This window comes from Dendrobates tinctorius, unplaced genomic scaffold (genome assembly GCF_039654945.1).
Source record: "Dendrobates tinctorius isolate UK_male_01 unplaced genomic scaffold, ASM3965494v1 ptg000158l, whole genome shotgun sequence".
Taxonomy (NCBI): Eukaryota; Metazoa; Chordata; class Amphibia; order Anura; family Dendrobatidae; genus Dendrobates; species Dendrobates tinctorius.
In genome coordinates, this window is record NW_027361825.1 from 29,651,870 (window position 1) to 29,676,626 (window position 24,757).

The 24,757-nt window shown below is 43.7% G+C and overlaps 1 protein-coding gene across 1 annotated transcript in view; it reads left to right on the forward strand.

Moving 5' to 3' along the window:
* Positions 1 to 24,757, forward strand: part of LOC141052035 (cytochrome P450 2G1-like) — a 63,613-nt gene that overhangs the window by 33,174 nt on the left and 5,682 nt on the right. The window contains 6 exon segments of the mRNA XM_073549214.1: positions 706 to 913; positions 2,041 to 2,203; positions 2,328 to 2,477; positions 9,319 to 9,479; positions 10,115 to 10,291; positions 21,702 to 21,843. Coding sequence (XP_073405315.1) covers positions 734 to 913; positions 2,041 to 2,203; positions 2,328 to 2,477; positions 9,319 to 9,479; positions 10,115 to 10,291; positions 21,702 to 21,843 — 973 coding nt within the window. The 5' untranslated portion in view covers positions 706 to 733.

A 24,757-nucleotide genomic window follows, 5' to 3' on the forward strand; every position in this document is an offset into this window, starting at 1 on the left:
CCAACTTCCTGATTGTCAGAGTTAGTACGCTTCTGATTGATCAATAGGGCTAGTGGCACTGTCATACTGCTGGTACAAACTGTGTTCTCTTTGATGCTGCAAGCAGAGGCTGCCTTCTTTGAAGGTGCCCAGAGACAGTGAAGATCTGCCAGCTTCAAGTTCCAAAGCAAAGGGTTTGAAAACGCTATGCTCCTGCTCTAGGAATTTGGCTGCAGAGATGCCCTGTAAACTAGGCAATGAGCAGTAAACTATTAAGACTAGAAATCCCTCCATTCTTGAGTACAGATTTTTAACAAGTAAATTGATTTTAAAAGCACTTTGCAATTTTTCCCATTTATGATACTGAGACAACTCATCTAACCGTAATCTTTGAACCCTTTATGATTACGACCTGGTGATCCTGCTTAATTCTAATGAATTTGCAAATTGTAAAATGTGTTGATCGAAGGTACATGTTAATTGTAGGTTTTTACCTCTGGCTATGTGATCAGTTAGGGGTAAGGTTTCTAATATATGATCTGCTGCTGAAAGCAAGTCTTCAACACCTCAGACCATTGCAACTTTACAAATATCATTTGTGGTTTTTTTTTCATAAATGGTTTATTGGTGGAGGAATATGGAAAATTATACGGCAACTCAATGACGACTTCATGGGACTTATGATCAATATAAACCAGTTCACTTTTTGTACTTTGTGTATTTTAGGGAAATTTACTACTGCTGACCTGCAATAATGGATTTTGGAGGATTTGGATCACTAATACTTACTTTTTGCGTCACATGCCTCATTTTTCTCATCATGTGGTTAGAGAATAATAAGAGAAAGAGATTACCACCTGGACCAACTCCACTGCCTTTTCTTGGAAATATTCTACAAGTGAACATGAAAGAATTGCCCATGTCATTAATAAAAGTGAGAACAATGACATTTCTTGTGTACGACCGATGTTTAGGGTCATTGTCTTCCTAAAAGGTGAACGTACGCCTCAGTCTAAAGTCTTTTGCAGTCCCTAACAGGATTTCCTCAAGGATTGTCATGTATTTAGCCCCATCCATTTCCCCCTCAACTGTGGCCAGCTGCCCCAAAGAAAAACCTCCCCGCAGCATTATGCTGCCACCACCATGTTTAACGGTGGGGATGGTGTTTTCAGGGTGATGTGCGGTGTTAGTTTTCCACCATACAAAGCGTTTTGTATTAAGGCCAAAAAGATCTACTTTGGCCTCATGTGAGTAAAGCACCTTCTGTTATATGCTAGCTGTGTCTCCTATATGGCATTGAGAAGAAGATAATCTGATCAGATGAGATCAAAGTAGCGATGTCCAAACTACACACTCTTCACATTAATCCAAACTAGTGGATTATATTGGGTAATGCCGAAAGCACTGATCCCCAGCATAGTGATAAGTACAAACAAAGAGTTCAAGAAACAGGAGTTTAGCTTTGGAGAAACTGTTCTTTACTTGTACAACATCTTAAAGACTAAGTTCACAGATAAAATGTGTCTCTAATGAAAACAGATTTCCCCATTACTAAGACATGACAGTTGGTGTTTCTGTGGAGAACTGTACCTGTCATTTCAGGAGAACTTGCAGCATAGTGTCTATATGTTGGCTTCTAGCTCCTCCTAGCTCCTCCATAGGATCTTATAAACACCAACTGTCATATCCTTTTACAGAAATGGAAGGATCAACCTTCTCTAATCACAGATTTTACCCATGACTTGAGAGTGAAGGATCAATCCAAGATGTGAAAGAAGCAGATTTCTCTTATAAGATATTTTACAAAGCTACTCATTTTTAAACATAGTACTCATATATGAAATAAAAATTAAAACAACGATTACTCCTTAACGATTGTACATCGCAAAATTAATTAGCAACTGTAGGGATATGATTTTTCTTCTCAAATATCCAATCTTATTTCATAGGTATGAGCTATTGAGATATGTGTAGAAAAAACAAAGCCATCTGTGTGAAAACTGACAAATTCTATACACAGAAAGATTTTAATTTACATATTGTCTTCTTTTTTTGCTATAGCTTGCCAAAATTTATGGAGATGTATTCACTGTTTATTTGGGTCCCAGGAGAGTGGTCATCCTTCACGGATGTGATGCAGTTAAGGAGGCGTTAATAGACAATGCTCATGTCTTCAGCCAAAGAGGGAGAGTTCCTGCAATTGAAATTTTGTTTAAAAGTTTTGGTAAGTATTCTATCTTAGACATCCATTTTTTGATTGCAGGCTATAGATGGAATTTGTGAATTAAAATGTTCCCCTACAACTCAACATGATTTATACTCACATATTCAATCTCCTCTTTCAATAGGAATTATTTTAAGCAATGGAGAACGCTGGAAGCAGCTCCGTCGCTTTTCCCTCACCACCCTGAGAAATTTTGGAATGGGGAAAAGAAGTCTTGAGGAACGGATTCAAGAAGAAGCCCAGTACCTAAAAGATGAGTTTAGCAAAATGAAAGGTTAGTAAGAAGAAATGTAATAAGAGACACTTTGTCTGGATGAAACGCATGATTTTGATAATAATGTTGAAAAGAGATGAGCAAATCAATTTGAGGCAATTCAAATTTTCAAATTTCATAATTCACAATAAAAAATCAGATTAGCTAGAACCTGATTTTTTTTTTAGAATTTGATTCACTCACATCAAGCAAAATAGAGGTCTTATGATTGCTATTTTGTTTAAATCTTTTCATGGTCCAGAATGAGTTCAAAAATAGAAATGTAATACTTATGTTACCCTTTAGCTGTCCTCCTGCAGCAGCTCCCCACAGAGGTCTTCACTGGATCACTTCCTCCTTTCACCTCCAGTCTTCTAATTTGTCTTTAGTCTTCTTTACTCTTCAAAATCTCTGGTGCTCAGTTCTTTTGAGACACATTATGACTACACTCGAAGCTTAGAGATGAGCGGATCAATCCATGGATGACCGAGTTTGAGTAGAATTTCCTGAAATTTGTGGTTTCATACGAATTCGAACATTTTGAGATTCTATTTGCGGTTCACAAGAAAAAAGTTGTCCAACACAATTTTCCACACTGCTGAAACATCAGCGAGCAGTCAATGTCTTTTTGTGGGGCCGCGCGGGCCTCCCCATGAGGCCCTGCAGCTATCTAATAGACTATCATATCTTGCACAATGGTGGTCAGTACCTAGTTCTTCACAGATTAGTGGTTCCCAGTGGAGCACAATTTGTAAGGTAGAGTTGTTGTCACTGGGTAAGTATCTCTCCTGTAGAGTGTAAGCTCTTATGATCAGTGGGGTCCTCTCTCTCTTTCTTTCCTGGTGAGTGTAAGCTCCTTTGGTTAACGGAGTTACCTCTCTCTCCTCTAAAGTATAAGCTCTTAAGATCAGTGTGGTCCTCTCTTTTCTGTAGAGTTTAAGCTATTATGGTCAGAAGGGTCTTCTCTCTCCTCTAGAGTGTAAACTCTTATGGTCTGTAGGCTCCTCTCCTTCCTGTAGAGTGTAAGCTCTTATGGTAGGTGGGGCACTCTATAGCGCAGAGGTCTCAAACACGTGGCCTGCGGGCCGCATGCTGCCCCTGAGGCAGGCATCTGCGGCCCGCGGTGCACCACATGTCTCACTCCCTGAGGCAGGTGGAAGGCGCGCATACAGGAGCGCGCGATGGCTGTTCTGTGTGCACAGAACCTGGGATGAGGTCACAGGAGGGGGAGAAGTCAGGGGTCATTTGATCAGGGGCCTCAGTGTATGCAGGACGCTGCTGTATGTGCTGGGTGTCATGGTGCTGGATGAAGGTAAGTTTATGTGTGGGGCCAGGAGGGGTTTACAGGGTGGATGTAGCAGAGTAGTGTGTGTACAGAGGTGCTGGATGAAGGTAAGTTTATGTGTGGGGCCAGGAGGGGTTTACAGGGTGGATGTAGCAGAGTAGTGTGTGTACGGAGCGTAGCCGTGTGTTTACAAAGTGTATGGAGCACAGCTGTGTGTACGAGGTGTGCGGAGCAGAGCCATGTGTGTATGAAGTGTACGGAGCGAGGTGTATGGAGAGGAGCCGTGTGTGTATGGAGCGGAGCCGCATGTGTACGATGTGTACGGAGAGGAGCCATGTGTGTACGAGGTGTACGGCAAGGAGCCGTGTATGTACGAGGTGTACGGAGAGGAGCTGTGTGTGTGCGAGGTGTACGGAGTGGAGCCATGTGTGTACAAGGTGTATAGAGCGGAGCCGTGTGTGTATGTGTGTGCGAGGTGTACGGAGCGGAGCCATGTGTGTACGAAGCCGAGCCGCATGTGTACGAGGTGTACGGAGAGGAGCTGTGTGTGTACGAAGTGTACAGAGAGGAGCCGTGTGTGTACTAGGTGTACGTAGCGGAGCTGCGTGTGTACAAAGTGTACGGAGCGGAGCCCTGTGTGTACAAAGTCTACAGAGAGGAGCCGCATGTGTACGAGTTGTACGGAGCGGAGCCGCGTGTGTACGAGGTGTACGGAGCGGAGCCGCATGTGTACGAGGTGCACGGAGTAGAACCGTGTGTGTACGAGGCGTACGGACTGGAGCTGTGTGTGTACAAGGTGTATGGAGATGAGCCCTGTGTGTAAGAGCTGTATTAAGTTTGGAAGGAATACTGCCCGCCAGCTTAAATTTTTTTTCTATGTGCGGCCCATTTTCTCTCCTGAGTTTGAGACCCCTGCTCTAGCGTGTTAGCTCTTTTGGTCAACAGGGTCCTCTCTCTCGGTCCTGTAGAGTGGAAGCTCTTATGGTCAGCAGAGTGCTATTTCTCCTGTAGAATGTAAGCTCTTATGCTCAGCGGTGTCCTCTCTCTCGTCTCCTCCACATGTCAATTTCCGCGGAGTTACAAATATTGAGATTTGCACAAATTTATTAATTGGAAATCAAATTTTGGGGAAAAATTCAGTAAGGTCAGAAAATTTGAATTCCAAAAGATCTGCTCGTCTCTATTGAGGTCTAGTCAGCACCAAGGGAGCCAAAGAGTGAATACTTGAAAAGATTGAAGCCAGATGGATGAAGAGAGCTGGCTGAGGATCAGGCATGGATCTGAGGCCCCTGGATGAGTGAATGGTGGGGTGAGTATAATTTTTATTTAATTTTATAACTCTGTATATATTTATTTTACTCACTTATATAGCACTATTGATTCCACAATGCTTTTCAGACATTATCAGCACTGTCTCCATTAGAGCTCCCAATCTAGATTCCCATTCAGTATGTTTTCGAGAGAGGGAAGAGACTAGAATACCCAGCGAAAACCATCACAAACACGGGGAGAACATACAAATTCCTTTCAGACGTTATCCTTGGTGGGATTTGAACCCAGGACCCCAGAGCTGCAGTGCTAACCACTTAGCCTTGTATGCTCCTGAGTCTCGAGAGTGCATAGACAGTGGTGTACCAGACCATGCATCTTCTATGAGGTTCGACCCCCCCATCTGGCATTGCACTTTCAGCTGTATCGGCATCCTGGATACAATACACTGAGGTTAACAAAGGTTAACAATTTTTTGAACTTTTCACTTTCAGGCTCCATATCTCACCATTCACTACTGCTTCTAATATGATAGCATAATAGCCAAACAAATAAAAATGCTATAAAAACAGAGATATAAGTCCAATGTAGCCTCACAATGTAAGTACCGTATATACACGTACTACCAAATGGCAGATAGACACCAAAAAGACGCAAAAAGTGAATATAATTATAGACTAATGTGCCAACATAGTTGCCTAAATGGTGTCTATAACTCCTATATACATACAGTCTGCATACAAATAAGATAATAAATCTACATGGGAAATTTTCAAAAATAGTACTAATATGGCATATAGTGACCAATATAGTAGACCAAACTCAATCCCTATGAGCAATCATGTATAATAGTGAGAAAAATACATAGTGAAATGGCCACTGACAATAAATGCACAATGCATATAAATGTACTACAGCACATACCGATCTAAAGTTAGTACCTATATACTCAAAATGTACACATAGTCTCCAAGATATCAGGGTACAAGTATAAAAGGGCATAGAGCCTCAAAAATAGAGTAAATGTACATCATGAGCATAAACCAATATGTACATAAATGATGTAACTGATAGATATGCAGAACAGTGGTGAATTAAGACAGTGTTCAGCCAAATAGTACTGGGGACCTCTGCCTCACAAGGTTGTATATTTCCTTTATGCAGTCTGTACTTTTCGACTGTTAGCGGTTATGCCTAGTACTGATTAGGTCGCTGAGACAGTTATACTGTGGTCATTTTTCACAATTTCAGCATTAGTATTATTTGGCTGGACACTGTCTTAATTCAACACTGTTCTGCATATCTATCAGTTACATCATTTATGTACATATTGGTTTATGCTCATGCTGTACATTTACTCTATTTTTGAGGCTATATGCCCTTTTATACTTGTACCCTGATATCTTGTGTACATTTTGAGTATATATGTACTAACTTTAGATCGGTATGTGCTGTAGTACACGTATAAGTCAAATTTATGTATGGTGTAAAAATCATTTTCTTCCAGTATACTGCAAAAAGGCAACCTGTTCCTACATTCCCTAATAGCTCAGTGTATTATTTCCCAAGCAAAAGGTCACTGGTTCAAATCGAGGAGCAGCCAGGAAGTTTTCCCAAGAAAACAGAAACAGCATTATCCAGCTCATCGATAGTGGCCTCTCTGTCATGCAAATTGCCAAACTGCATCATGTGAGTGCAATGACAGTTGGAAGAATGACGTCCATCTATCTGTTCAAAAGCCAAGAGGTGGATGTTCAGGCAAAATATTGGAGTCAACAAGTTGACTCATCACAAAGTGCATCAGTTCTGGCACAACAAACACAGCAGTGGAGGTGGCTCACATGCTTTGTAATAGTGAGATCACAGTCTGGAAGCATGGCCCAATAAAAGTGAAGATGCTTCGACTTCAATATCATCATAAGAAGCGTTGGTTTGAGTTTGCAAAAAAGTCTGAAATGTGGACAATAGATGACTGAAAATGGATGATTTGGAGAGATGAGACAAAAGTCAATAGACTAGGTTCTGATAGGTGCAAATGGGTCTGGCAGAAACAAAGCAAAAACGGATGGAAAAATTGAAGAAATTGTCAAGTTTGATCAAGGAAGCCTGATGATATGGGGTTGTCTCACAACCAAAAGCATTGGGTACTTGACCAGGTGAGGTGGTGGTCTCAATGCTGAGCTACATGTGAGTATCTTACAAGATGAGTTACTTCATACACTTGAGTACTATGGGTATGAAAAGAACGACATAGTGTTCCAGAAGGACAACGACCCAAACCATATGTGAAGATTGGAAAAAAATGGTTCACTGTCAATTAAGTAGAGGTGCTGAGCTTAATCTAATTGAACACTGTGGGTAGAGGAGAACAAAAAACTGTATAAACACCCAAGATTAAAAACACATGAGACATGCACAAGAATGAACAGGTCAATTAGAAACTGTTCACACCACCTAAAGACTGAAACACAAAGAAAAAACACAGTATGACAAACATGCAAACATACTCTGCTGTAAAAAATGTATAACAGTAGACAGCCAGTGCTAGTAAAAAATGATAACAAGAACAGGGTATTTAGTTGATATTTTTTTTTGCAAAAAATGTATACGAAGCCACTCCACCACGTCACGGTAAACCCTTCTTGGAGCAGTCCTATCTAATGTATTTAAAACCTGATCATGTGAACAATACCTACATGAGCAGGGTTCAGAAAGGTGCTGCACGGTATGTGCAAGCTGGGCAAAATGGCTCTTGTGCAAGTCAGTCAACGAGTAAGCACCAACTATTGGAACGTGATTGAGAAATATTTGAATCTGATTGAGAGCATGCCCAGAAGGTTTCAGGCAGTGTTGAAAGCCAAAGGTGGATTTACAAAATACTGACAAAATAATAAAAACTAAAATTTAGATTTTTAGGAGCAGAACAGTAACAATGCAGTGACAAGACAAGAATTTGCATAACTAATCATATGTAAAATAGTTGCAAGTCAAATCTATGTATGAGATAGCCAAGTTAATTGTATATAAAATTATGTTAATCTCATGTTGGAAACGGTAGTGGATTGTGAGATATGGAGCCGGAAAATCAAAAGTTGAAAATATTGCTACCCTTTTGCTTGTCAGTGTAGTTGAAAGCAATGATGGAACAGGGGGCAGTCTGCTCCCTCCTCCATCATTCTCCCTCTGCATCTGAGCTCTGATATCTCATTGCAGCGGGCGCAATGACATCACTACATCATGCAGAGCTTCTAAAGACACTCTGAAGAGACTAGAGCAGCAGGGGAATGAAAAGAGGTATTTTTTTAATCAATGAGCACATGTGGGGGACATTATGCTATTAAACTATTTGCAGGGCTATGTGGGGGCCATTAAACTATATGGAGGGCTATGTGGGGCCATTAAACTATTTGGAGGGCTATGTTGGGCCCATTATACTATATGGAAGACTATACGGGGGCCATTAGACTATTTGGAGGGCTATGTGAGGGCCATTATTATATTTTCAGGGCTATATGGGGCCATTGTACTTTTTTGGAGGGATATGTGGGGACCATTAAAATATTTGGAGGGCTATGTGGGGGCTATTATACTTATTGGAGGGCTATGTGGGAACCATTATACTGTTTGGAAGGCTATATGGGGCCATTATTCTGTTTGCAGGCCTATGTGGGGGGCACTATACAGTTTTCAGGGCTGTATGGAGATCATTATACTGTTTGCAGTGCTATGTGAGGGGCTATTATGCTGTTTGCAAGGCTATGTTGTGGGTCATTATACTATTTGGAGGGAAACAGTGTGGAGGTTTGTGTGAGGTTGATCATACTGTGTGGAGAGTTATATCGAGGCCATCATAATGTGTGGAGAGATGTGGGACACATTATACTGACTCTGTCACTCAGTCCTCTAATTATTCCAAGAACCAAAACCGATTGGTGATCTACCAAGGGTTTCTTTAATTGTGAATTAAAAGTTTGTTATAGTTATGCATATGTAAAAAAAAGTTAAACATTCAGCAACTCCATGGATGATACGAACACTTTGAAATCAAATCATTTTTGATTGTCATTCAACATTGTGGTTTATATCATATAGAATGTTAAGAATGTAACCTGAAATCTGCAGGATGCACTACACGTCAATTAAACAATTGCTTCAGAGAGCATCTGTATGATATCAACAACTGCAAAAATACAAACAAAAGAATATCACAAGCTTCAAAACATTTTATTAATCAGCATGCCACAGAACGTTAACATTGTGATGAAAAGTGGATGACCATGTCTTTATAAGATTTTATCCTTATCCCAGGCCAATCTTGTGATCCAACGTACTTTTTGACCTTGGCGGTTTCCAACGTGATATGTTCCATTGTTTATGGTGAACGTTTTGAATATGATGACAAGAAATTTCTTCGACTTCTTGCCTTAATAAAAGATACTTTCTCTACAATAAACTCCAGAACAGGACAGGTAAACCACTTTCTTCTTCCTTTCTTTCCTAGATTCATTTTCTCATTTACTTCTTTCATATACAAGGAAATTTTAAGGGATCTGAGGTTTTTACAGGCGTTCTTGGGATTTTCAGTCCTTGACTATATCTTGGTCACATACTGTATGATGTCAAAGAGTACAAATAACCACTAAAAGACTGAACGACAGAAAGCCAATCGTGGTACAAAAGAAAATGCCACAAAAGCAACATTTAAAATCAAAATAATTAAAAAAAAATTGTAGTAATTAAGCTAAAATATACTAAAATGAGCTTAAAGTACATAAACCTTGACCAGTAATTACCTAAAAAGCAATGTATTGAGCTGCGTTAAAAGATTTTTAATGATGTTGGTAGATATGCTAGCTCATGTGTTCCTATGATGTGTTAGAGGGGGAAGAACAGCCCTCACTGCTGCCAAATTTATGAGCCAAATTTGTGTCCCAACTTTTGTCCCCAACTTTGATAACAATATTGTAATTACAAGAGGAGACTTTTGTCAAGTAAAAAACTTTGACACTATGGCATCCTAAAAAATATGGAAAATGGGTGGTGATGGTTTCACCTGGTTGTCTTCAGCAAGTTTTCAGAGTATTGATTTTTCTTTATTTTACAGCTGCTTAACGCCTTCCCCCAACTCCTTAATAAAATTCCAGGACCACATCAGAGAGTATACCAAAATATAAAAGCTCTGAAATCATTCGTACAGGATAAAGTGAAGGATCATCAGGAGACATTGGATCCAAACTGTGCCAGGGATTTTATAGATTGTTTCCTTATCAAGATGAAGGAGGTAAGGATATTATCATGGGAATAAATAAAGTTAGTGAAGTATCTTGAAATTCTTGAGATGTAAAATAAGTGATAGTAATGATATGTAGAACAGATTTTGTAAGACAGCCTTAAACATTATGTAAATAAATAAAGTCCTTGGAGCCCCGTGTTTGAGACTCTTAAATGAGGCTCCACGGACTTTGTTTGCATATTCGTATTTCCCAGGGAGCAATGCACCTAGGATTTCACTGATTGAACGCCTTTGCCGGCTGCCACAGTGTTTTCTTTGACTGGTCTCCCTGAGGTCAGTGATTGTTTCATGATGTTAAACATTATGTAGACTGTGCAGAAGTGCTCATGTCATCAGGCAGAAGCACTAAGTCCTTACAAGATGGTGTATGTGTAAGGAAGAGAACTGGGCCGTGGGTACCGGTCCTGTACCAGTGTAACAGGCCAGATTAACCCCCCGACCAAAATAAACCTGGTTAAAGTGGCCTAGGCCAGTTTATACCCCTCTGGGCCAGAATATACCCCGGGTATATTATGGCCTAGGCCAAACTATACCCCTGGGTATAAATTGGCCTAGGCCAGATTATACCCCTTCTGGTCAGAATATACCCCAGCTGCTGTAGATCAGATTTTTCACGCGTTTGAGAGCCATCAAAAACGGGGCCCAAGCAGCACATGGGGCCCCAGGCAGTACACGGGGGAGCAGAGACAGCGAACGAGGTCTCAAGCAGCAGACAGGTGCCCCAGGCAGCAAACGGGGGCCCCAGGCAGCGAATGGGGTCCCAGGCAGCACACAGGGGCCCCTGGCAGCGCACAGGGGAATTAGGGAATGAATTGAGGGAGGCAAAAGTCCCACATTAAACTTGTATTTACTGAACATGACCTTGATAAGAACTATGTATATCTGGTAATAGATTTCTTCACAAAGGTTTCTCTTGCTTTAAGCAGGCGTGGACACTTTTCAGTTATATTTAATAACACTTCAGTTCACTTGTACTTCATGCTCTTGCATCTCTTAATAATCCAGCAAACAATTATGGCAGACTTTGTCTTCCCATGAGGTGGTTGCACAGGTCGAAGTGTAATCCTACGGCCACTCCCTGATACTTTCAGTTCCTAACTGACTAATGAGGATCCCTTTGCTTGAGGTACATCAATACGACTCCTCAATAAAATATTGAAAGTCCTCTGTTCTCCGTAGGAGACTTTAAGTCCCAAATTGGTGACTATTGCTTCCTTTCAATACTCACAATTGAGTTCCCTTTTCACTGTAGTTCGCTAAAGTCCTGCTGATGCAATTCCTTCTTGTTCAATCCCCTTTAAGTGGGCCTTCCACTCTCCCTGGGTTAAGTTCTGTACCATTTACGTGACCTGTCTAGCCTGAATTCCAATCTGTCAAATGTGTCTTTCAAATCTTTGTCCAATATCTCTTGTCATTTCCTTAAGGCCCCATCACACACAGCGATCTCGCTAGTGAGATCGCTGATTTTGCGACACCACAGCGATCTCACCAGCGAGATCGCGCTGTGTGACGGGGATCAGCGACCGACCCCCCCACCGGGTATCGCTGATCGTGCAGCATCGTCCTGGACCATTTTTTCATCGTTGCCAAACAGGCAGCTTCACCAGCGATCAGCACCAGCGAGGACGCTGGTATCTAAGGTACACATCGGGTAACTAAGTGACACGCACTGCTTAGTGTATCGTTGTCAGGATTGCTGGTGCATCTTTATGTGTAACGGGGCCTTTAGTCAATAGGACTTATTATCTGATGTCCTGTGGACTTCCCTCTTCACACACAACATACTATAACATGTCAGTCTACGAGCTGTAAGACCTTAAGGGTATGTTTCCATGTTCAGTATTGGCAGCGCTTTGGACGTGTGGTGATTCCGCATGTGTTCATTGAACCATGTGGAATTACCGCATCCTATACATAGGACAGTGATATTTAACTTGTGGAGACTGAGCATCTCCGCAAGATAAATAGACGCGCTGCAGTCTGGAAAGACGCGCCGCATATCCGTTTATGCAGGGAAGCCTGAGGCATCCCTGCATGCATAGTGGAGATAGGATTTCATAAAATCCCCTCCACTATGCTGTAACATCTGGCCACTGCGGATTGGGCACTGCGGTTGTACGCAGCGTCCAATCCACAGCGTTTACTGACCATGGAAACATACCCTAAGTCTGTCTCTGCTGAACACTGAGCTCTGACTCACTACCAGGAAGTTGTGTTCTGTCTTCCCATATAGCCCCTCCAATTCTGGGCTAATCCCAGCTAGTAACTATATCTATTCCCCAACTAAGTGCATGCAAACTACCAAACAGACAAAATCACATTTATATCTGTGAAATGCATTAAATAACACATATCTTCAAGGGGAGATGTGGGCAACACCTCCACTTCCTTACAGTTACAACATTTAAAAAACTGAAAAGTTCAGTTAGATGTCAAGTCCCCAAATAAAAAATGTTATCGTTATATTGTAGTATCATGACCAGAGCCTTTTTATGGTGAATTTATTTTTTGTTTTTCCTTTTTTTTCCAGTCCACTTTTTTTTTTCTAGAGAAAACCAATTTTATTCTTTTCCAAAAATGGTCCTGATTGCTGATATCATTTTATTTCTAAGGAAAAAATGGTCAATAATAGGTAAAATAATCTCATAGTTATTTTCTGTTCTAAAGTATTTAGTTAAATGGTCAAGTCAATAGATGTTTGATGGGTATGGCCGTCACTTGGGTAGATAAAGCAAAACATTTTGGGTCACAAAAGCTCCAAAGATAGATTTCTTAAAAGCTTCCAAAAACATTTGACATTCTATAAAACATTTGATTACTTCTAGATTAGGCTACTTTCACACATCAGGTTTTCGGCGTCAGGCGCGATCCGGCGTCGTGCCGGAATGCTGGATCCGGCAAATGTTTAGTAAAACCGGATGTGACGGATCCGGTTTTCTGCCGGATCCGTCTTTTTCTTGACTGACAAAACCGGATCCGTCTCATCCGGTTCATCCGTTTTTCTATCCGTTTTTCGACGGATTACGCCGGATCCGGTTTTTAAAATTGACCCTTGTGGCCTTCCGAACGGGATTGGCTACTGGAAAACTATATATAGCATGTTCCTACAGCCCTTCTTTGACAGGTTGTAGAGGAGAAAGTGCAGGTTGGAGAGAAGAGCAAGTTACTGGCGAAGATGGATGTTGTCATTGGAAATATTTTGAAGAATTTGGCGGATTTTAGAGCGGAGGCGAATCGTTTGAGGGTGATTGTTCTGGAGAAGGAGAGAGCGAGACAGCAGCGCATCAGGCATCGTAGACGACGTTTGTGGATCCACCCCATCACAGCCAAGAGAATGACGCGTGGGGTCTATTCTACACTCTGCATGGACCTTCGACGAAACCCGGATACATTTTTTGGATATGTTAGGATTAGTGTTGAGCATTCCGATACCGCAAGTATCGGGTATCGGCCAATACTTGCTGTATCGGAATTCCGATACCGACTTCCGATATTTTTTCAATATCGGAATTCGGCATCGGAATCGGAAGTTCAGTTGATTGACGGCCTGACGTCATCATGATGCGCGGTGTGTGCGCATCATGATGCGCCGTCATTTCGGGCCTTCCGGGGGTCTCTGCCGGCCTGCCGGGGGGCTGTGCCGGCCTGCCGGGGGGCTGTGTGGACTGCCCGGGGTCTGTACCGGCCTGCCGGGGGGCTGTGCCGGCCTGCCGGGGGGCTGTGCACCCTGTGGGGGTCTGTACCGGCCTGCCGGGGGGCTGTGCCGGCCTGCCGGGGGGCTGTGCTGATGTCCGGGGGTCTGTGCAAGCATCGTCCGATGGGACTACAAGTCCCATCGGGCGATGCCTGTTACCATGACAGTGATTGACACATTAGCCAATGATGGGACAGTAGTAGTCCCATCATCCGGCTAATGTGTTAAATGTTAAAAAAAAAAAAAAAAAATACTACATACATACTACATGCTACATACATACTACATACATGCTACATACATACTACATACATGCTACATACATACTACATGCATGCTACATACATACTACATATATACTACATACATACTACATACATACTGCATGCTACATACATACTACATACATACTACATACATACTACATGCATGCTACATATATACTACATGCTACATACATACCACATACATACTACATGCATGCTACATATATACTACATGCTACATACATACCACATACATACTACATACATGCTACATACATACTACATGCATGCTACATACATACTACATACATACATACTACATATATACTACATGCATGCTACATACATACTACATGCTACATACATACTACATATATACTACATACATACTACATATATACTACATACATACTACATACATACCACATATATACTACATACATACTACATGCATGCTACATACATACTACATGCTACATACATACCACATACATACTACATACATGCTACATATATACTACATGCATGCTACATACATACTACATATATACTACATGCATGCTACATACATACTACATGCTACATGCATGCTACATACATACTACATACATACTACATATATACTACATACAATACATTCATACAATACATACATAGACATACAGTACATATAACATAGAGTAACATACTTACCAATACTTGTCACATTGTTCCCCGAAGCCATTGTCTTTCCGGAATAAATATTAACATAACAAACCACAAAAATACTCACCAACGATCCGAAGCAGTCCACGAGTGTGTCCCACGACGATCTTGGGTAGAGAACTGCAGCATCAGATGATGCTGCCATTCTCTACGGGCTGCAGGAATCCAATGACGGAAGGTAGGTATCCTTCCGCACTGTATTCCTCCGCCACTTAAAAAAAAAAAAGTCCCTAGTCTCACTTTATGCCATTGCTGTGTGGGAAATTCCCACACAGCAATGGCATAAAGTGAGACTAGGGACTTTTTTTTTTTTTAAGTGGCGGAGGAATACAGTGCGGAAGGATACCTACCTTCCGTCATTGGATTCCTGCAGCCCGTAGAGAACGGCAGCAACAGCTGATGCTGCAGTTCTCTACCCAAGATCGTCGTGGGACACACTCGTGGACTGCTTCGGATCGTGGGTGAGTATTTTTGTGGTTTGTTATGTTAATATTTATTCCGTAGACGACAATGGCTTCGGGGAACAATGTGACAAGTATTGGTAAGTATGTTACTCTATGTTATATGTACTGTATGTCTATGTATGTATTGTATGAATGTATTGTATGTATGTAGTATATATGTGGTATGTATGTAGCATGTAGTATGTATGTAGTATGTATGTAGCATGCAGTATGTATGTAGCATGCATGTAGTATATATGTAGTATGTATGTAGCATGCATGTAGTATATATGTAGCATGTATGTGGTATGTATGTAGCATGTAGTATGTATGTAGCATGCATGTAGTATGTATGTAGCATGTATGTAGTATATATGTAGTATGTATGTAGTATGTATGTAGCATGTAGTATGTATGTAGCATGCATGTAGTATATATGTAGTATGTATGTAGCATGCATGTAGTATATATGTAGTATGTATGTGGTATGTATGTAGCATGTAGTATGTATGTAGCATGCATGTAGTATATATGTAGTATGTATGTAGCATGCATGTAGTATATATGTAGTATGTATGTTGCATGTAGTATGAATGTAGCATGTATGTAGTATGTAGTATGAATGTAGCATGTATGTAGCATGTATGTAGCATGTATGTAGCATGTAATTTTTTTTTTTTTTTTTTTTTTACATTTAACACATTAGCCGGATGATGGGACTACTACTGTCCCATCATTGGCTAATGTGTCAATCACTGTCATGGTAGCAGGCATCGCCCGATGGGACTTGTAGTCCCATCGGACGATGCCTGCACAGACCCCCGGAGCCTGCACAGCCCCCCGGCAGGCCGGCACAGCCCCCCGGCAGGCCGGCACAGCGCCCCGGCAGGCCGGCACAGCCCCCCGGCAGGCCGGCACAGCCCCCCGGAGCCTGCACAGCCCCCCGGCAGGCCGGCACAGCCCCCCGGCAGGCCGGCACAGCCCCCCGGCAGGCCGGCACAGCCCCCCGGAGCCTGCACAGACCACCGGCAGGCCGGCACAGACCACCGGAGCCTGCACAGACCCCCTGGCAGGCCGGCACAGCCCCCCGAAAGGCCCGTACAGACCCCAGAGAGGCTGTACAAGGGCAGGAAAGGGTTTTTCTTATTCCGATACCGGAAGTCCCATAGACTTGAATGGGACTTCCGGTATCGGAATCGGCGATACCGATACTTTTTTTAAAGATCGGCCGATACCATCCGATACGATACTTTGAAGTATCGGATGGTATCGCTCAACTCTAGTTAGGATGAAAATGGAGAATTTTGATTACTTGGTGGAGGGCATTGCACACCTCATAAGAGAAGCGGACACCTATTGCCGCTTCTCTGTTTCACCCGCAGAGCGTCTGATGGTGACTTTAAGGTAAGCCACATTTATTGGATGTGATCGCATCAGAGCACACTTTCACTGAAATCTTGTTGGTGGTAGTTTGTATCTCCAAGTGTTATAGCTGAGTTTTGGTATGTAATGCTGTGATTTAAAACTAATTTATTGTTTTTTAATTCCCCACATATTTCTTGCAACTGGAGAATCCCTTTCGTCACTGCATTTCCAGTACAGACTCAGGATTTCCACCATATCTGGAATTGTGAAGTACACATGCCGTGCACTGTGGGACTCCTTAGCTGAAGAGTTTTTACCAGAGCCCACAACAGAGAGGTGGATTGAAATTGCTGACAAGTTTCAACAGATATGTCAGTTTCCCAACTGCTTGGGCGCTGTGGACGGGAAACATATCCGCATTGTAAAGCCAGCTGGATCGGGATCGGAATATTTCAATTACAAGAAATATTTTTCAATTGTCCTCATGGCCATCACTGACGCGGAATACAAATTTATTGCGGTTGATATTGGGGCCTATGGCCGCTCCAATGACTCTCAAGTTTTCAAACTGTCTGCCATGGGGCGTAAACTGTATGGAAACACCTTCCAGTTCCCACCACCTAGACCGCTGCCGCAAACATCTGGTCCACCTATGCCATTTGTCTGTGTAGGGGATGAAGCCTTCCAGCTTTCAGAACACCTTTTGAAACCGTACTCTAGCAGAGGATTGACAAGACCAAAACGCATTTTTAATTACCGCCTCACAAGAGCAAGAAGAATGGTTGAATGTACCTTTGGTATTCTGACAGCCAAATGGCGGGTCCTATTGACTGCGATCAACCTCAAGACAGAAACTGTGGACGAGGTAATCAAAGCGTGCGTGGTACTCCACAATTTTGTTATCTGCAAGGAACCCATTTCCATTGAGGACACTTCTGAAGAAACCACCTTGCAAGATTACCATGACATTACCACTAGAAGTTCTGTGACGGTTTCAGTAATGAGGGACAATTTTGCACTATACTTTATGTCACCTCAAGGCAGAGTACACTGGCAGGATGACAGAGTGTGAAAGATTTGTGCCCTAACCAAACTTGTGTACCTTCTGTACCAACAGTATATACCTTTGCCAACCAAAGTTGGCTATCTTGTCATGGTCTCTATTTTTAGCTTTAGGCCACAGGTGTGTACCTGGTTGTGTTTTATGCAAAGTATTTCACCTTTTAACAAAAGTTGTGTACATTGTTAGGAAATCACCAACAATAAACACAACTTTTTAGGTGAAATACTTTGCTTCAAACACAACCAGGAATACAACTGTGGCAAAAAGCTAAAATTTACCCACAGTTATATACCTAGTTTTGAATACCATTTCACCTTTTAAATACCCTGTATTTAACCTTTTTCGCCGCAGAAAGAAATGACAGACAACCAGTGGAAAATAATTTAACTTTTATTGAAAAATGTTTTTCTTAGTAAACTTTTTTAAAATTTTAATAAACTTGTTTAATAAAGCTTTGAAACCATAAAACTGGTCATTTTTATTTAAATACACACATTATAAATCTGTGTAGTGTGTGGTGGAAATACTGCTGGAGGGGCTGCGGGACACTTCGACACTGGGAGTGTGGAGAGAGGACTGGGATCGTGGTGGGGAAGGAACAGTTAGAGGTGAAGGTGTGGAAAAAACTACAGAATGGGTGGACATGTGGGAAGCAGAAGAGGTGGTGGGTGGTGGAGTGGAGGGTTGGGCAGGGACTGTAGGAGCAGATGATGTTGATGGCAAGTTGTATGGGGAAGGAGTTTGGTACGGGGCAGGTTGCTGGAAGTGGGGTGGAGTTTGGTACGGGGCAGGTTGCTGGAAGTGGGGAGGAGTTTGGTACGGGGCAGGTTGCTGGAAGTGGGGAGATGTCTGGTACGGGGCAGGTTGCTGGAAGTGGGGAGATGTCTGGTACGGGGCAGGTTGCTGGAAGTGGGGAGATGTCTGGTACTGGGGAGGTTGCTGGTACTGGGGAGTTTGCAGGTACTGGGGAGGTTGCTGGTACTGGGGAGGTTGCTGGTACTGGGGAGGTTGCTGGTGCTGGGGAGGTTGCTGGTGCTGGGGAGGTTAATGGTGCTGGGGAGGTTGCTGGTGCTGGGGAGGTGGATGGTATGTAATAGGAGGGGGAGGATGGAAAGTGGCTGGAGGGGGTGTAGATGTAATAGGAGGGGGAGGATGGAAAGTGGCTGGAGGGGGTGCAGGTGGAGGAACTACTGTGGTGGGAGGAGGAGGTTGGGAGGTAACTTGCTGGAGAGCAGCGTGGCATGAATGCATTACATGCATCTGCTGGGCAGGAGAGAGCGTTTCCATGCGCTCCACAACAGACCTGAAAAAGGTGTGGTTTGGCGAAGATCTTGCTTCTGAATGCATGGTTTGCAGAAGTGTCTTCACCTCCAGAATGCTGGAGTTGATCTGCTGATAGCCTGCGGAGATTTGCTCTGACAAGACTTTTAGACAGTTCTGGAAAGATGCATTCAGATGCAAGAACTCTGGCGCATAAGTCTTTTCCTGACCCCTCTGCCGCTGCCGCCCAGTACCCGCAGGTGTACTAGAGGTGGCAGGGGCAGAAGGTGGGGTAAAGGGAAAGCGATCTCCTCACCAGCAGCTTCATGTAATGTAGGCGGCCACGATGCTCCTGTGCTGGTGGATGGGACAGATGGGTCGAATGTGTGGGAAGGCTGGGAAGGTGCAGATGTACCGGGGCGGTCGAAGTGTCCCTCGGTGCCGGTCTCCTCAGGGATCGCCTCAGAAGGGTCCAATCGTGCAGGCTCCCGAGTGCTGCTCACCGTTCTGTGGAATAAAGAGAAAAAAAAACAATTAACATAGTGACATGGTATGGCCCTGGCTGAAAAAAAAAAGTTACATCTAAACATTTTTTTGTCACATGTGGTGTGTAATATTTACCTTCTGGTGAGCATTGTCTCCCGGAGGAATGACAGGGCTCGTGCGTACTTGTACTTGCTCCTGCGTCCTCCAGATCCACTCGGGGCCCGCATCTCTTTATTGAACTCCTTCTTGAAACGATCCCTCACAGACCGCCACCGCTTCACAATTCTCTCCCCTGAAACGAGAAAGGACAAAGTGGTTAGTATACAACATCAGTGTTTCCCAAACTCCAGTCCTCATGGTCCCCAGGGGTCATGTTTTCAGGATTTCCAAAGTAAATAGAAATCCTGAACACATGATCCGTGGGGACCACGAGGACTGGAGTTCGGGAAACACTGGTTTAAATCAAGCAACCGGTACTGTATATACTTACGCTCTTTAATCTGGGCCCGAGCTTCGAGGTCCTCCCAGCGGTCCACAAGGAGCGAACAGATTTCCTCCCAGAGTCGTCGGGTAATGATCAGGTCAGCGTGGCGGCGGTCAGCCATATTCCAGAGCGGCTCCCTTTCTCTGACGAGATCGATGAGGCGGTCCACATCAATCCCTCCATCCTCACCGTCAGAGTCGGGAGCACGCTGTGAAGGCTGTTAAAGAAAAAGACAAAAATAACATAATTAGCCTCCACAAAAGAAATGAAATAAAAAGTGCAAAAAAAACAAAGCAAAAATATTTATACTTACACGCTGGTGACCGCCGCGTTGCTGTCGCCGACGACCCTGGGAGGCACTGCGAGGACCTCTTGGCCGAGCACCAGATTGGGAAGACTAGAGAAGAAAACAAAAAATGTTATGTCTTTGGATGTAGGCATTTGTTTGCTGTGTGTGGTCTGCAGAACATTGTTTTCTATGTGTTGTGTGTAGTGTGATGTTGTGTTTCTGCGTTTGATGCAAAAAACTTACCAATTGTGAGCCCACTCCAAGTGTCTGTCCACCCCTTCCTTCTTCTTCTGGGAGCTCCTCTTCATCTTGTGATTCCTGTTTTGAAATAAAAGGCAATGAATACACATATATTACAGAGATGATGGATTTTGGAAATAAAAACTTACCGTCAAACGCTGACGATGCGAGGGAGGGCTCCCAGAAGATGTGCTGTCTTCCTCATGGCCAGACTCCATGGCTGTGGGTGGTGTTTCTGCTGCTGCCATTGCTGCTGCTGCTGCTGCATCTATTGGGCGGCTGTTGAATAAAGAGAAACAAAGGGCCAATGAATATCTTGATATTCCATAGCCCTAGTTTGGAGGAATGGGGGATTTGATAATTACCGTCTCTCATCTGCTGCTGGACTCCCCTCCCATTGTTCAGCATGCTGCTCCATTTGGGGTGGTGCTGATGGTGCTGCTGCTGCAGATGTCTGCTGCCTTCTCCTGCTCCTGGTTCTTGGCTTGGGTGGCATGTTGGGTGTGGCTGAGGGTCCCATTGTCTTGCTTTTATATATGTCCTGTGGGCAGAGCTACTGAGCATGCTCAGACCAAAGAAACCGGATCCGGCGCATTGCGGCGCTCATAGGCTTTCATTGTATGAAAAAGCCGGACACGCCGGATCCGGCGTGTCCGGCTTTTTCGCCGGAGACAAAAAACGTTACAGTAGCCGTTTTTTCCAGACGCCGGATCGCGTCACATTGCCGGATCCGGCGAAAATCGGATGAAACGCATGGCCATCCGGCTCGATCCGGCTCTAATGCAAGTCAATGGGGGGAAACCGGATCCGGCATTGCATTTCGCCGGATCCGGTTTTAGTCAAAAGCGCCGGATCGCGCCTGATGCCGAAAACCTGATGTGTGAAAGAGGCCTTACCAGTACTTGTGTTGTGATAGACAGGCTGATACTGGGAATTTATAGTCCCCGGAAACAGAACAAACCAAAAAAACAACACCTCTGTATCACTACATGCTTAAGGATTAACTTCTCTGCAATATGGTTAATAATATTGTATATAAGTGACAAGTACGCCGAGTGCTATAGGCCTCCATTAAAACTTTTTTTTTTCCATTTGTACCCTAGGAAAAAGGAAACCCTAATACAGAATTCCATTTTGACAACTTGTTTGTCAGTGTTTTGAATCTCTTCTTTGCTGGAACAGAAACCACAAGCTCTACGTTAAGACACGGCTTAAGAATGTTGCTCAAGCATGCTGACGTTCAAGGTAGATGTATACAGTAAGATGTATAGAAGATGTGTTTCTACTTGAGACTCTCCATTCGTGTCTATGAGAGTGATGGAGGTAACTAGCCACTGGCCAAGAGTATCCCATAAACACTGAAAGAAGTCGAAGTCGAAGTGCATGACCATTTGTTCTATGCAATCCTGAAAACAGTGAGGAGGGACAGGAGATCTGGATTCCAGATTTAGAGGCTGGTTGTGTTCCAGCAGTAGCACTCTTAAGGGCCTGTCACACTAAGAGATATCGCTAGCAATATCGCTATAACTAGTGACGTTATAGCGATATTGCTAGCGATATCTCTGTGTCTGATACTTACCAGCGACCGGCTCCCCCGCTGGTTATCGCTGATCACGCGAGAACGTTCAGGACTGTTTCTCGTCGTCAGCTTCCTGTGGCGCTTCCTGCTGTGAGGACGAGCGACGCGTGGAGCCGGGCGGGAGGACGCAGGATCGCCTGGTGTGACAGGTAAGTAGCGACCCCCGTCCCCAGCGATGTCGCTAGTGAGATCTGCCTATGTGGCAGCTCACTAGCGACCACTTAACGATGTACCAGCGATCCTGACCGCGTCATATCGCTGGTCGGGATCGCTGGTACATCGCTAAGTGTGACAGTACCTTTAGGCTGGCCATACACATTAAATGCCTGCAGGTTCAACGATGCTTCGACCGATCATTTGGCCGACAGCCATCTCAGCCAACTTGCCCATAGACAGGAGCGCTCGTTCGTCCGAGCTCTTCTGTATTTTCTTAGAGAAAGCTACCAACTGACATGTCGACCATCGACTTATCTCCGGGAGAAAAATACAATCAGCAGTCCAAAATGGGACATGAGCAATCAACATTTCTCTTAATAAATCAGTCACTGACATCGCCAAAAACAATAAACCATCAGCTGAACCTGTCAAAATAAAAGGGTTCAGCTGACATTAGTCTAATGTGTATGAGGGTTTTTAGCAATAAAACATTAGTCACCTATCTTGGGGGTAAATAATTAAAATCTTTCATGAAAAACCCCATTAGGTCATTTTAAAGGCAAGAAAAGTGCTACATTGTGTACTCAAGGATAAACAGTGATGGAAATCTTAACAGACCCTCCATCAGAAAGCCATAACGAAGATGGAAACATAGCCTTGACCTGTAAGAAGTTTGCAGCCCCATGGGCAGATTACTGTTTGCCATAAATGGTTTTCTACATTCTGCAGACAAACAATGAAACATCATGTCACTAGATTTTCTGGAGGCTGACACTATTATTGCAATTAAATAAAATTGGCTCCTCTATAGTATAGTATACCCTGCCTGCTCGAGAAGGCTTGCTCAGTTTAGTGTAGTGTTAGTTGGAGGAAAGGTTTGTCACAGACCTGTCTTATGTTAGGCACTAACCACTTTGTTTTTAGTTTTCAGATGAATATCTCAGGGTAACAGAGTGTAATTGTGCTTTCTGTTTCACCCTCAAAGCGATGGAAAGTACAGGCTGTTAGTGTTCAGTTGTGTCCTCTTGAGTCGGTGTGGCCGGACTAAGGTACCCTGACACAGTTGATGCAGGTAATAGGCCAGAGGTCCGTAAGCCACCTAACTCTTTCCTACTGCCCCACATAGCCATGGTTGCATAGAGCAGAGGATAAAGGGATCCTGAACTTCAGGACAGGAAAGCAAAACCCTGTCATGACCCCATAAACACTCTTCCACCGTCTTTATCTTTTCCCCCCTTTCTCCATGTTTTCAGGGTGGTGATAACAAAAGCTGTGTATTGGGCAGGTGCTGCTGATGGGGGTCCTACTCACCCAGCTTGTGCCTTGGCCTTAGTGGTTCAGCGGTAGACTGGCAGGGAGTGGTGCCTCACATTGGCAGTGGCTGGATTGCAGTATCTAGTGTAGGTGTGGTCATGACATGTTGCATGGCCGCGCGGCCAATCACTGGGCCGAATGTTTCCAGCCAAATGTTGGCCATGTTACTCCTGGCCTATCGCAGTGGCCGGGCTTGCAACCTATCAGCGGCAGTGTTTCAGTGTGTTGGTTTCCCCTCTCCATGACTCCGCACTTTCCTCTTCCAGGCTTCAGTGGTGGCAATTTTAAGAGGAGTGTGACACAGAAGCACCTCGGCGTCTTCCTCTTCTTGGGATAGTAAGCTCAAAGGGGACATAGATTACTGCAATGTGGATGTGGTAGGCTGTTGGCTACTGGGTACTGATATCAGGCATATTTTTTTGATTTTGACTTTTCTCTATAACTTATAATATCTGAGATTAGAGAGGACCCTACATGCCCATTAGCATAGCCCACACTTATCACTTACTATGCTTATGTGACTTGCAATAATAAGTTTCCCACCGGTCAGTCTGAGGCCTATTTTACCACTTGTATCCCTCCTGCTTCCTTGCTGTTAGCCACACAGGGTACCTCTAGGTCCCCTGAGGTGGCCCCACCTGTCTGGGCTCATCATTTAGTTCAATCTGTAGCCAAACTATCCAATGTGTCCAGGACGCTGATTAATGTTGTGGAGCGATTGCCAGTGGCTACTGCCACCCAGAGAGCCACCCTGCACCAATATGGCCGGTTACGAAAGTGGTCCAGGGATATTTCCTTGTCCCAGTCACCTTCACAGGGGAGGCACCGAGATTCCCTTTCCACTTCCCAGTGGATTTTCTCCCAGTTCAGAATCCGCCCATTCAGTGGCAGATGCTCACCAAGGATGCCAGCTGGGTAGCAATTTTCTGTCACTTGAAGATCCAAGGGATTTGGAGCAGGCAGGAGAGACTGTTCCCAATCAATGTGCGGAAGCTGGAGCTATCTGTCTGGCTATTTTACATTAGCAACACCTCCAGGAGTTGCCAATAAGAGTTAAATCAGACAATGCTACGGCTGTGGCCTATTTTAATCACCAAGGGGGCACACGAA